The sequence below is a fragment of the Venturia canescens genome, chromosome 1, assembly GCF_019457755.1.
Source record: "Venturia canescens isolate UGA chromosome 1, ASM1945775v1, whole genome shotgun sequence".
NCBI lineage: Eukaryota > Metazoa > Arthropoda > Insecta > Hymenoptera > Ichneumonidae > Venturia > Venturia canescens.
The window spans coordinates 13,709,906-13,724,570 of NC_057421.1; the positions used below are offsets into that span (position 1 = coordinate 13,709,906).

The 14,665-nt window shown below is 37.6% G+C and overlaps 2 protein-coding genes across 3 annotated transcripts in view; both read left to right on the forward strand.

Moving 5' to 3' along the window:
• The window catches only part of LOC122414219 (ubiquitin carboxyl-terminal hydrolase 31-like), a 30,672-nt gene extending 19,525 nt beyond the window's left edge, over positions 1-11,147 (forward strand). The window contains exons 2-4 of the mRNA XM_043425274.1: positions 4,517-4,890; positions 5,276-6,692; positions 7,177-11,147. Of these exons, the coding sequence (XP_043281209.1) occupies positions 4,517-4,890; positions 5,276-6,692; positions 7,177-7,299 (1,914 nt within the window). The 3' untranslated portion in view covers positions 7,300-11,147. The remainder of the gene's footprint in view (positions 1-4,516; positions 4,891-5,275; positions 6,693-7,176) is intronic.
• A 704-nt stretch (positions 11,148-11,851) lies between these two features.
• tty (tweety) overlaps positions 11,852-14,665 on the forward strand; it is a 39,756-nt gene continuing 36,942 nt past the window's right edge. For both annotated transcript variants that reach the window (XM_043425348.1, XM_043425339.1), the window contains exon 1: positions 11,852-11,973. The gene's annotated coding sequence lies outside the window, so the exon portion shown is untranslated. The remainder of the gene's footprint in view (positions 11,974-14,665) is intronic.

A 14,665-nucleotide genomic window follows, 5' to 3' on the forward strand; every position in this document is an offset into this window, starting at 1 on the left:
ATAAAAATTGCTCAATCCACCATAATAAAAAGACTCATACATTTTAATGAAAAAACTCAAGAGTGTTTTTCTCTATAATAATATAATAATAATATGTATTTGTTTAAGATCGTAGATCTATTACAAATTATCTGTTTTACAGGCTATGTTTTACAGATATAATTTTATGGTTTATCTTACTGACTAAGTATAAAAGCTCGATTTTTGCAGCTTAAAGTTATGAAGGCGTATATATTTTTTATGAACTCTGTGGGAAGTATCTCTAAACCTGCAGGGTAATCGAAGTAAATATTGGTTAAATATTTATCCCGTTGTGGTTTATGTAGTTTACATTCATTTAGAATATGTCTTACAGATTCATTAGCCTTTTCATCACAGAGTAAACAAATATCTTCTCCAGAAAAACTATATCTAAAATTTTTAAATTTGAACGAAAAGAAATGTTTGCCTGCTAGCCTGCATTGAGCCATGATTCTCTTGTGGGCTAAAGGAATGTGTTGTAGCAAATAATTTTCACATGCTAGTACATTAAGTTGTTCGATTTTTTTATAATCCAAACTATAGGATGATAGCATAACTTTTACAGCGTCGGCACGAAATCTTACGTTACTCATTACTTCCATTGCTATGGGGATAGCCTTCTTAAGAGTGTCTGGCTTCATATCGTTAAGAATATGGTCTAAATGGAATTCTTCTAACATCGATTTCAAGGTGGTGAACCAATTGTATCTTTTGACGTTTTTTTCTCTATAATAAAAAATGTTTTCAGTCACTCAAAATGTTTATATTGTAAAGTACGTTCGGGCAACCCCGAAAAAAAATTATAATGGGGTGGGGTTCGAAATTTCGAATAACCGAATTGTAGAATGGTCGATATTTCGAAATTAATAAATTCGTCATGTAAGATTGGAGAAAAATAAGTAATTCGAAATTCTTATTCCCGATCGACTATTTAGCAGATTACGTCTTTAATCGAATATTTTTTCTTTGAATTCACATTTATTCGAAAATATATATTTCGATAGTTTGCATTTCGAATGCAATTTTTACAGACCATACGAATGTCAAAAGTTCATATTTTCGAATTCAAAATGGAGAGTAATTGTTTTACAGACAGACCAGAATATAGAGTAGCAAAAAATCGAAAGTGAATTTTTCGAGCCTATAAAACTTGGATATGCGGAATAGCGATAGCTCGAAAAGGCGAAAGTCAAAATGGCGATGTTTAAAATTGGAGATCACCGGTCTGAGTAAGTGAGTGAGTGAGATGCGTGTATTTGGAGCTTCGCTGCATTTCTTTATTTTGATCGATCGACTTTCTAACGTTTCGCTATTTTGACCGTTCGACTTTTTGGTGTTTCAGTATTCCAACCTCAGTAATATTTGGTCTTTCGTTATTATATTTTCAAAATTGTGAATTTTCACAGTATCGCTGACCGTAGTAATTTATGAATCGACAGAGTGATAGTCGAATTTTTGAAAAATCGATATTTTAGTCATCGTCCTATGGGCGATTATTACATTCTATTTTCGATGTAAAGGTGCTTCGAACCTTGCAGTTTCTGCTTTATTTATTTTCGGCATTCAAAGCTCTAGTCGAATCTATCTGTCTCCATATTATCATTCGAAGTTTATAAATTCGAGATTTTAGCTGTTCGAAATTTTAGTCATTCCAACATTTGATCCCCACCCTTATAATGGTAAAACGTCACAGGTGTTCGGTGTATATTCGTGTATTTATCATAAAATGTACTATGCTGACAGTCAAAATTAGTGATTTACAGTGCATTTCCACTTATCAGTAAGTGCTAATCTGACATGATGAATAACACTCGAATACAAAACGAAGTATAGTTCTCACGTGCATCACTTTTTGCTATCCACATAAAATTGTTGAGAATTGGAGGGACGAAAAACTGGAAAATTCAAAAAATATAATGCTCTTTGTAATCGACGCGTAAATAGTTTGAAAATTTTGGAAAAATAATACATTCCTCACTATACAAAACGAATCCGTTTTCTCCGTGCACCGATCATGAGTTCGACGAGATATTCCACTTTAATCGAAATCATTCTCAACACTTTTAGACCCCGAATGGTCAGTGAAATCTGAATTTACGTACGTTCTCAGAAGGTCTGTGAATATTTATAGTTATTTGAGTTTCTACTGAATACGGTAGAAACAGACAATGATAATTCAGTTAAAGCACATTTCTCGTTAAGGTAGTCGGATAATGGAATTTTAATAGCTACAGCAGAATCCCAAACGATTTCCAAGTCACAGAGCGATAAATAATGAATTTTGCAGACGGAAAAATCGATAAATATTTCATTTCGAATGATAATTTTGACGAAAACCCAAACAAAGAAGATCATTTTTATAGCTCGACGGAAACGAGAATGAAAAATTGATCGTATTTTTTGTCTACTCCCACAGACTCGTGTCCATTGCACTTGTTGAGTGTGACGAATCGTCGAGCTTATCGTTACCCTCGTGTGGAACGCGAGTGCGAGTGTACCCATCGGCGATTTGATTTTCTATGTGTGTATGTATATAGGGTCGAGAATGATGAAGCGTGTCAGGAACAATGGGGACGGTCAGGTAACTCGTTAAATTTACACGTCTCTAATATGTGCCCGGATCTCGATTGTTACTCTGAAATAATCGCGATTTCCGTTGGACTCCCATTGTTGTTACGTCAGCATTGGTGCACTTGTTTTTTCGCTCTTCCGGTAGGAGATTTTTTCCACTTATGACCTCGGTCTAATCCGGAAAGCTTGGATACATTTTCAAGGCTAGAGAATCGATCGAGCGTTTGGTTGGTTGCAGTAACCGTAATAACTGTAACGAGGGTAATTACACTACTCCCAAATTCGCACTTTTCTTCGCTCCCAATCGCTGTACAATATTTTTCGAGGTATTTCAGGCCACGTAATCGCAGTGGCGTTCGAGACAGAATCGCTGTTTGCGATAACACGCATTGTCGAGCCTCTTTATCGTCCGTTGGGATTATCACTTTTTACTCGTGTGAAATCCTCCTAAGAAGAGCCTTCAAAAGCTGTATTTTCCCTGGCGATAGCTTATCGAGTTTTCCCACGAAGTGAGAAATTTTGAAAAATCATTATCAACTCAAAGTAAATTATCATAAAATTTTAACCAATATCCATCAGCCCGTGGGAGAATTCGATGCAACGAAACGTCGCAAATAAAAACATGAACGAAATGTAGAAAAATTTTGCATATTTGGTACCAAAATCATTTCAAGTGCTGCGAGAGATAAACAAGATTTTAGTCAAATCTATGAACGTCGAATTTTTTGAACTGTTGATACTCGTCGTTGAAATAATCATTGAAATTCTACGATACGAAACTATGCAATTTTCGTACTAAATTTTTGATGATAATTCGCACTCATGTGTAATTAAAAACCTGAAAGATTTTACCTCCGACGCAATCTACGAAAGATTCGTCTACGTTCAATACTTGATTGGAAAGAATTCTCGAACTCGTATTTCATCAGAATAATATGAAAAAAACCGAAAATTCAATAATCACCGATCCTCGAAACTGTTAGCTTTCCCCTCGATGGCACGAAAGATTTTCGAATTCTAGAATTCCAGCGATGCACGTAAATAATAAATAAATATGAAAGATCTGAGAATCCGTCTCGATGGGCTCGAAGCCAAAAACCTCGTGAGAAAAAAAAGAGCCGATTTCAACTCCATGTTTGTCGAAGCTCGCTTCGCAATTCTTCCGTCTCACTCTCATGTGTCTCTGAACTTTGGTGATTTTCACTACATATGTAGGTCTGGTAACTTCGTACGTCAAAGACTGCTTATCGGTCTCATAAATATACACGATGTGTAACGTCAAATATAGATATCCAAGAATAGATAGGCTGTCTCGTTTATATTTAGAAAATAGAATCACGATGGCAATGTACGTGAGGAGGCTCTGTCGGCCACCACTTTTGCATGCATCTATAATCAGAATTTTCACATTTGCCTGCATCGCAGAGTTTACCGCACTAATAATTCAACTTACAGGCAATAAAAGTTAAAATATATTATCGAATTTGATGCGTTTTTTTCTTTCGATATTATTCAGCTTCATTTTTACGATAATTTTAATACTCCTGATGAGGGAGTTGAAAAAAAAGTTCGGCCAAGCGTTGCCTGTGCTCCGACTTAGTCCTCGTTACTTTCGTCTGAATAAATCGTTGTAACAATTTCCGCTTCTCAGCTTAATATTGTGCTCCAAAACAATCGATAATTAGTCATTAACTTTGTGCTGAGTTTGCAAGGAAGTCTTGCAACACTGGAACGCGCCTTAGCACACAAACATCGTTCCAAGACTTCCTCACACCCAAAAGTTTTTTTTAAAAATATTTGAGTAATTATTTTTTCGGATGAGTTGCGACTGAATTTTGCTCGTCGAATATCGATGGTATTAAGAATGATTGTTCCTTCAATTCTCAGTTGTAACGGTGCTCATTACCCTGCTTTATCTTTACAGAATTCATTTGGAAGACCGGACTCCATAGTGGCAGCAGAAACTCTAGCAAATCACGTGCGATGCAACAATTCTTTCGTTCATGCGGTTTTTCAAGCTCAATTTCGCTCGAGTCTGACGTGCCCGAGATGTCACAGGCAATCAAATACGTTCGATCCTTTCCTCTGCGTATCCGTGCCCGTGCCGCAGCATCATCGTCAAATAAATCTATACGTTAATGTTTTATACACGTCGCAACAACCGCGACAAGTTAGAATTGGTGTCAGCGTTAATCAGGCATCGAACGTCAAAGAACTGAGGGATATACTCGCGAGCGATACTGGCATTGATGAGAATCATATGCTGCTCACGGAAATACACGATGAAGGCTTTCACAGGTAAAATCTTATTTTTCCATCTCGTCCTTAAGTATATTTACAATGAAAGCATTAATCACTCGATCTGTCCGTGAATTCATGGCAATTTAAACTAGTCGATAGAAACGTTAACAGAAATAATTTATTTCGACGACAAGTAGCGCAACAATGAAATTTCGAAAGTTGTAACGAAGGTCTCCTTCCCAAAAATACCTCAAATGTTTTCTGTTTCTAAAGTATTTAATAGTTTTTGAAAACCTCGGGAAAATGTTGCCAGAAATTAAATTATAATGTTGAATCATTAGCTTTGGTAAGCTTATGAATAACGAAGGAGAATAAAATAATAAAATATGGAGTAAAATATAATAAGGAACAGCGTTAACTGAAATTGTATTGAAATTTTCAGAACTTTCTCGGACTGTCAGCCATTGTCGGTAATAACGGAAAACGATCCGCTCTACTGCATCGAATTACCGCAGTTAAAGGAACCAACGGAGCAAGCGTACATCCTCCTGGTGTGGGTGAATGTATTGGTCAAAGGTGAACTGCGTGAGCGTTTCGGAAGTCCTTATACGATGCAAGTATCACGGGAAACATCTTACGAGGATCTGCAAAAGTTGTTATTGAAAGAAATGCATTCGACGTTGAGCGATGATGTTTTAACGTCGAGCCAAAACCCTGGATTGTTCAATATTCGAGTCGCTGATCCTGCGGCAACGCCGATACAGGACGAGCATCCGTGCATAGATCCCGGTGTTGAACACCCTCTGTACGTCGAGCAAATAGAACAGGCGTTGTCGCTGTGCGCCGATGATTCTGGACCGCAGCACGTAAAACTTATCCTGGAATGGGACGACGCGACGAAAAGTAAAATAATCCAAGACGACACCGATTCGATCGAAGAGCACGCTTCGGTTAAACAATTGAAAACTAATTCCGAGCTGGGAGGAGCCGTAACGCTGGAAGAATGTTTTGATCTTTATACGCGAGCTGAAATTCTTGGCGCCGAAGATGCCTGGCACTGTCCTTATTGCAACAAAAAACAGGAAGTCGTGAAGAAACTTGGATTGTGGTCGCTGCCCGATATTTTGGTCATACATTTGAAACGCTTTCGCCAACAAACTCGACAGCGATCGACTTCAAAGCTGACGATACTCGTCGATTTTCCCCTTTATGGATTCGACATGACGCCACATCTGGCACATACAGTTACTAGCCATACCAACAGCGTAAACAGCCTCGTTGGCCACGGTTGGTCACCTTGGAAAAAGCCGAGACCACGCAATCAGCCAAATTTGCCAAAATACGATGAGAATGTTTATGATCTTTACGCCATTTGTAATCATCACGGACAGGACCTTCAGGGCGGACATTATACCGCGTATTGTCGGAATCCTTACGACACACAATGGTACTGTTTCGACGACACGAGAGTCGAAACCGTCACCGAGACGAATCTCATCACGAACTCAGCTTACATGCTCTTCTACCAGAGACGAGGATTGTCCAATAATTCAATCGGCAATTCCTCCGCTGCATCCACGAGTTCCGCTGGATCGGGACTCGATCATTGGGTCTCTCGTATGCCACCTTTTCAGTATAACAACAAAAATTCTTCCAACACGGGCAACAACAAACAAAGCAAATCACAGGAGACCCTTTGCCAGGAGAAAATTGTCGAGGAAAAAAATTTAAACAATTTCAGTCGTGGCTGTCGGAATTATGCAACTTTACAACCCAACAAGAGAAACGTCGCAACCGAAACTGAGACTGGAGAAACCGATCATTATTCCGACGACGAGGCGCCATCCAGACGAGAATGGGTTAGTCCGTTTCCGTTATCGTAAATATATCGTATTAAAAAAAAACAAAAACAGTTTGCATCGATCAGCCTAAAAACCGACACTTCTTCATATATTTTCCAACGCAATTGTCGTCATTACAACCACGATTATTTAAAATTGATCGAAAAAGAATTCGAACACACCGTTCCCAATTACTTTTCAATATTTTTCCCCAAATAATGAGTATTCAATTTTTATTTTCCACACGGTTGAAAATATTTCTGCTATCGAATAGATTCTCTATCAAACGGTCGAGTTTTTTAAACTACTTCATTTTTACGAAATCAGCAGCAAAATGAAGTTCGTGTTAGTAAAACTAAAATTAGTTGAATCAAAAACGCGAGCGAAGCTAATACTTGACCTGGTGGTCACTCCAGCTCGCTAAAAGGGAGACAGTTTGGCGTGAATAAATAAAAATTAATATGAAAAAGAGCGTAAGATGATGAGAGCATTTCGATTACAGGCATCGCCGAAACCAGTGAGAAAGACATCATCAATAACACTTTCACCTCTGATGCCAGCCCCTGTAATAGACGACGAAATCAACGACCCAGAGACAGCTGTGATACACGAGTCAACCTTGTAACACACGATTTAAGCCAGACTCGTGAAACAGTCTTGGCTTCTACAAATTCGAAAACCGAATTACCAATGAGGAAGGAAAACGAAAGAAAAACAGGAACATTTTCCTTCGGGCTGTGGTGTCCACGTGCCAAGGGAAAACCGCGCCGAATAAAAACGAAAGATGAAGAAAGAATTTTCGAAGAACGAGCAACAAAAGAACTTATGCGTATGCAGAAACAGTAGAAGAAACATACATAGAGAAAAATCAAGAAAAAAAAGAAATACAAACCTATAATAACTTCATAAGTTGCCAATGTCCGTAAAACTCGTGATAAAGTGGAAACGGCGTTTAAGAATTCCCAGACCATAGTTTCGAAATATTTCCTAATTAGACGACAACATTTCTACGTCTTTTCATATACATTTAGATGTTAAAAACGTGCAACGTGAGATCTCAAAAATAAGCATAGGAGGAAAAAACAGAGAAATGTCTACCCTCGAATCGTCTACGCGAAAAAATGTCCGTATTTATTCTCACGTCTTTGCAACACAGAGAGTAATAAGTGTGATTTTTCTTTCATTCGTTATCTGTATATGAAAAATCGTTTCCTCCATGCAATAATGTGTATATGATCGTGTGCATGATTTATACTTGATTTCATAACGATTATTGCACCTCTTCATTTCCCAATTAATCAACAAATGTTCAATATAGCCGTCAATTTCAGAAACGGTTTTACACGTGCAAAAAAGTTACGATCTCGAAATAACGTTTGGAGATAATCTCTACGACCCTCCCACTGAATTGGAACGATTCCAAAAGTAACCATTGACCTTCGATGATAGATAAAAAATTGTACGTGACTATTCGACGTAGTTTAAAATGCCCAAGAGATACAATGCTCGTTTGCAGTTCGTAACAATATTTCAAAAAAATACGTTCCCTGCGAAATAGGTTGAGCAAGTTCGTATCATGCAGAAAAATGTCTAATCGTTAATTAAACATTTCAAAGAAAAACGATCAATAATCTTTATTAAAAAATTTGTTTTTTTGAGTCTGCTAAAGAAAAATGAGAAAATTTAAACCTATTTTTACGTGGTTGTGGGCAGTACCAAAATTGAATTGTGTCCGTTTCTTTTTCTCATTATTTGTGGCCTCAGTGTGACTGGCAGCGCCATGTAATGAGGTTGGACAAAAATTGAAAAAAAATACAGAGACTTTGAGATGAAACCAGAGTTTTTGGAAACCTTAAACACAATATGAAAATGTGCAGCTGTGAACTTGGCTGAATTTTGTTCATTAACGCAATTTTTCATAATAATTCGAGACAGATATTGGAAAGGACCCCTCCCTTTTTCAAAAAGAGATTTCTAGAAAACACGAAACGCTATTTGAGCGATTTTCTAAGCAATTCATCTGAACCTCGTGACCCGTTCTGCAGGTCAACTTTTTTTTCAAAATGATTTTGAGCTACGCTCAGTATCCTTGGCGTGGATAGTCTGAAACGTACGAATATTTATATCATCGAAGCTCTCTAGAGTTTTTAATTCAAAATTTATATTCAAACAGCTTTGGGACATTGGAATTATTTTTTGACCTCGTAACCAACTAGTTTTCACGATTTCACTACTTACCAAAACCCAACGGACTGAGATGGTTCGAAAGAAGCGATTACCGAATTTCATTTGAAACAGTATTAAGAGAAAAAATGCAGATAGAAATAAAATCATTCAGGAGATTTTCATACTGTTGTCCATTCATAGTTGGTTCAACTATTTTCCTCATACCCATGGAGCATCAAATCGATCAATTCTCAGCTTTTGACAACATGAGATTCAAATTCGTGCTATAACCAAATTGAGACCTTGGAATTTAAAGACACAATGACAAAAATTCAAAACCCAAAGTGTAACATCGTTGAATTATCATATGGGATTGGAGATAATATTGAATTACTGACATAATGGAGGAAAAGTAATCAAACGTCTCAATTCGGGTAAAGTTTAGCTTTTAATTTAACAATTTGAAAAACTTCCGTTCGTACGATTAGACACTATTATCTGTATAAGTAGAACCGAATAAACTGTGGTGGTTTCAGGAATAAAAAAAGAAAAACAAACAAACAAACGAGACTGAGCATTCGGGAAAAAAAGAAAAGAAGTGAAATAGTTGAAGAAAATCAATTCTCCATGAGGTCTTCTGTCCCTTAGCTTAGCACAGTCTTGTGACAATAAACGCGTTTATCCTCAGACGTGGCCATCGTTGCATGCGTTGAGTCGAAAATAACTGAGAAAATGCTAAACAAGTCTCTGCTGTCAATGTTTTTCCTTTTTTGCTGTTTTTTCTGGACACCCTAATTAGGTGTTTTCGTGGTTGCCAAAATCCCGAAGGCTCCGATTCATTAGTCATAATATTTATATATAAATATTGTATTTGTATCATCCACTAGTGGCCTTAAATCTCGATATAATTGATATAACCGTAACAAGCTAAATACCAGAATTATTTTGAAAAACACACATACACACACACACACAAACAATTGGATAGACGTAAATGTGCAACTATCGAAGAAATACAGGCGGACATTGATATTCAATATTTGTAAAAATATTGTTTGTAAAAATTGTTTGAAAAACGAGCGTATTTATAAGAATAATTGCAAGCAACGTTCGTTCGTATGCTCAGAACAAATTATTCGTATGTGAACCGTCTGTAAAGGCATTTTTTTTTTTAATTTATACGATTCTGATGCCCGATTGAGACAAAAAACAATGAAAAAAAATCAAGACACGAAAATAGTAAAAAAAAAAAACAACTGGTAAAGACTGTACGAAAGCTTCCGGTACTAATTAAATCGTCATTTCCGGCCTTAAAAATACGTTTTTTCATCTCACGAAAAGAGGCGTCGATCAAAATGAAACCGCGCTTGGAGAGGCATTAACGATGATTTGATAATAAATGAAAAAAGAAATAAGAAAACAATATTTGCTCGTGATTTTTACTCTGATATTCGTTCTCGCTTGTTGAGAAGGCTTTTTCGGCGCCGTTGCAGGGACAATAGACTATACCGTTATCCACGTGAATTATTTCCTCATTTTTTCGTATTTCCAATAATTCTCTGTCACCCCCCGCTCCCTCTACGCCCTCCGAAGTCCGTAATAATCATTCCACAGATGGGTTTGAAATTTTTTAGCTGAAGCAGAGCGTGGGAGAGCAAGATAATAAATTGCGAGAAACTATCGATCGAGATGCGTACCGGAGTTTCGATTTATATATGACATATGTACAGAACATATAAATATATAAATTTGTAGCGATTGCGAGAGAATGACAAAACGAGAGAGAGGCAGAGAGATTTAAGTTATATATAGTACACATATATATATAAATATATATATATATTTCGAGAGCAACATTTATTACTAGTCACACGCATTGTGGACAAAGGTAGAAAAGCGCACGCGAATAAATTGAAAGATAAAAAAGAAATGTGAGGACGAATTTGATTGCGACGAATGCGAAATTGTTAAATGAAAAAATGAAGCGAATGGTTTTGTAGTATCGATACGTGCGCGGCTATTATGGGGAAAAAAGAAAAGCCCATTATTCATATGATTTATTTGTGTTAACCGACTGAGGATTATTATTATTATTATTATCATAATTATTCATCATTGTAATTTTTTTTTTTGGTTAATTTTTTTTCTCTTTGTTCAAAATAAATAGAGAATGTATATATAGGCAATGAAAAAATTTGCGATCGACGTATATCCACCGATATTTCATTGATAATCATCATTATTCTTCCTCCGCAATTATAAATTGTACAATACCCTTCATCTCAATAATAAAAAATTTTATTCGTATTTTTGATGTTTTTTATATGGGATTCCGGTCACGTACAGTGGCGCCCCAAACGCCGGAGTTTTAGACGAGTACAATGATACGACTCCTCTTGGGGAACGTTGCGATTTGTATTTACAAATTCAGTTTTTATTCAATTATGTGTAACTTAATTTCATGCAGTCTCGTTGTTGTGATTTGTTTTGCAGTGGAGCGATGGAATTTCAACTTAAGGGATACTAAATACGGCCAAATTACCCCAACTTTGTAAAAATATCAATGCTTTTGTGGAAAGTGCTAATTTTCTGTTGACATCAATATTTTTGTCTTCAAATTTCTACAATGAATACTTAAAAACTTAAAATTTTTACATCAAAAACAAAGGACGAACTGTATTAATATGACAATGAAAGAAAATCAATTGTCACCTTTGATAAAAGTGAAAATCTGAATTGACATCGTCGGCGAAAAAAGAAGAGCGGACAGGGTCATCTTCGGTTTTTTACAGTGGAGGAATAGAAGCGAGTCTCGAATTCGTAATGAAGTTGTTCATACGCAAAAAAAATGAATGAAAAAGCAATATTCAAAACGCCGTGTAACGAAAAATAATTATTTAGCGTACGCAAGCACACAACCGTCACTTTCGACGCTTTCGACATCTAAATATGGCGGCCGGCGTCGCGCGCTTCTTTCTACCCCCTCGTTATCCCCACCCCTTGATCCCTCAAGTTTTTCTCAGTCGAGCTCGAGGCTCCATAGTGCGTGGTCTGTTGTGTGACGTGCTTCTCGTGTGTGTTTATCGCTCGGAATTCTCATTCAGCAAACAACAAAAAACAAAACAGAATCAAGGTAAGAAAAATTGCCACGTGACGAAAGAAAGCGTAACCACGGAAATAGAAAACTTGTTTACGGCCGTCCTATTGGAAAAAGCAAAATAGGATCGAACAAAACGAGACTGAATGAAAGAAGCGTCCGTCTGACAGTGCGCGTTCTTCGGTACTGTTACTCTCTTGTACGTGATGAGATCTCACAACAGTGCGATACTTCATTCGCACGTTGAATAAATCGGAAGTATCGTTTTTTTTCTCAGTAGAACCAGTTCGGTGTGTTTTTTCGTTGCTTTTTTTCTTTTACAAGGAATATGTTTCGATAATCCTTCGATACTAATCGATCGAATTTAAGCATCGACACGTTTATCATTCCAGTCTTAAATATTTACAACGGCTTACAAAAAATTGTTATTGTGATTGGAATATTATTGATGACACTCGGTATAATGAGAAAATTATTTCACCGCTCTAATTATATCGACTCAAAATTATCTTCAGATTTTTCTTCTCTGCAAACGTGGACAGAACATTAACCAGTGTTTTTTTATTGCTTACGAAATATGTTCGGGATAAATAGGATTGAACGTTCAAGTACAACGACAGTAAAGTTGACTGAATCTTTTTTTCAAGTTAGAGAGGTTTGTCCATGTATACTACGTACATAATCCGAGAGATTTTTCGGTCGCGCCGCTCCCTACGAAACCGTGTGTGAAAGAGTGAGCGGGAGAGAGAAGAAGAGAGATGGAGATAAACGTGGTGGTGGCGCTCGCGAACGCTTTTCGGCGTGTGCTCTGCGATCGATACACACGGTTGAAACACACATACACTCAACACACACGTTTATTCTCATCAGTCGGTTTATAATATCTTTCTCTCTTTCTCTCTCCGTCTCGCACAGGCCTGGTTTTACACTCTTTCACGTATACAGAGAACGCGCGCAGCACTCGTTTTTAGGTATAACGCTTTTCACCTCGAATCATCAAGTTGCAACATCGCGATGCTTTTCATCTTTCATCATTTCTGTACGAAACAGTTTAATATTTCAATTCGTAGTACCAAATTTCCGAGCAAACTTTCGAAATATCAAGCAGAAATATTTTATTCGAATTTTCTTCGAGACGTCAATAAAAGACAAAACAGCTGTACGTACATTGTCAGAGTTTTGGAAATTTAAAAAAATACCAGTCTACCAGTGAACGCACTTGCGGTTTCGGGAAACTGTAATCATCGCTCGAGTTCGTGTCTTTTCAAACTCGCACAATGACCATTGAAATCTCGGGACACCGAATCGTCAATTTTTGTGGAGAGTAAATAATCTGAAGCTACGAAAATTGAACTGAGAAAGGGGAGGTTTCAATGTACTGCGATGTCAAAAGAATAACGTTGAACGACAAACGATCGCGAACGAGAAAGAGAAAATAAAATCTTTGCTACGCAAGTGTTTCTCGGAATGACCTGCGTATGTTTTAAATGTGAAGCTTACCATTCACGCGCAGCGAATACTCGGCCAGAGCAATCCACTCGAGTGACTACTCGCGTCGTGGAAACGCATATTGGTGAGTACAGTACTCAGCCGAGAAAGACGTCGCATGTAGTCGAACAGAGTGTGTACTCCTGTCAATGAATTACTTTAAATAACCAAATGCAACCGAACTTTGTTCCAACCTCGACTCGATAGACTTCGAAATTGGACTGTAACAAAAAATGAAATTTTGTTACTTTTTTAAGGTTTGCCGGGACTAACAAAACTGCAAAATGAGGTTAAAAGAAATGAAAAATATGAAGAACGTACAAAAATACAGTCGATCAAATCTTCACCTATTTTTTCGTAACCGAAGGCTCGGTTATTATGAACTCAGCTCGATGTCTTTCGTCCAGTGTCAGAATCCAGTGATACTAACAACGCGAAAGGGAGAAAAAACTTCCGGCACGTTCGAAGAACGCGAAAGTAAACACAACGTCCCGAAGCGATTCTCTTCTACAAACTTTTTTCTCCCCTTTTTTTTAAGACCCTAGAAATTGAACTGAGATAATCGAGTATTTGAGATAAGCCTGGAGAAATGAACGCCGGTTTGGACTACGAGTGTGCATGCGATATGAGAAACGTGCATCAAAACAATATCGTCGTTCCTTTCGAGTATAGCGTTCGTTGGCCATGCTGTAGAACCGGAAGTTCGTATAGATATACAATTAAGTGTGTAGGCACGGATGGGAACGTATTGCACGGCAATCGTTTCGCGTGGAGACTCGTGTGCGTAAGTGTCGTTGCGCGAGTTCACGAGCCACCGGAACAGAAAGGAAAACAGCGGAGGCTGGAGGGCGGGAGTAACGAAAGAGACAAAAACCGAAAGGACGAGGAAGAAAAGGGTAAAAAACGTGAGAGGTTAGGGTCGATGGGGAGAAATACTGTGTGGGACGCGAGCGAGCCTCGACGGGGCGAAAATTGTCACTCGTACGCGCAGAGGCATTTTATTTTCGTCGAGTATCGAGCAGGAGCCCTTTTTAGTACTATTTTTGTTTTTTTTTATCGTCATGACGATAAATTTTGTATGGAGCTTTCGGCTCAAAATGAAGCTGTCGTCGTGCAAAAGGGTGAGGAAAGTGGGCAAAATTTTTTTTATATTTTACGGTTTTCATTGACTCGTCTCTATTCGAAAAGTCGGAAGATTCGTGAGAATTCTTGGGAATCAATTTGCAAAATTTCGGTGAAT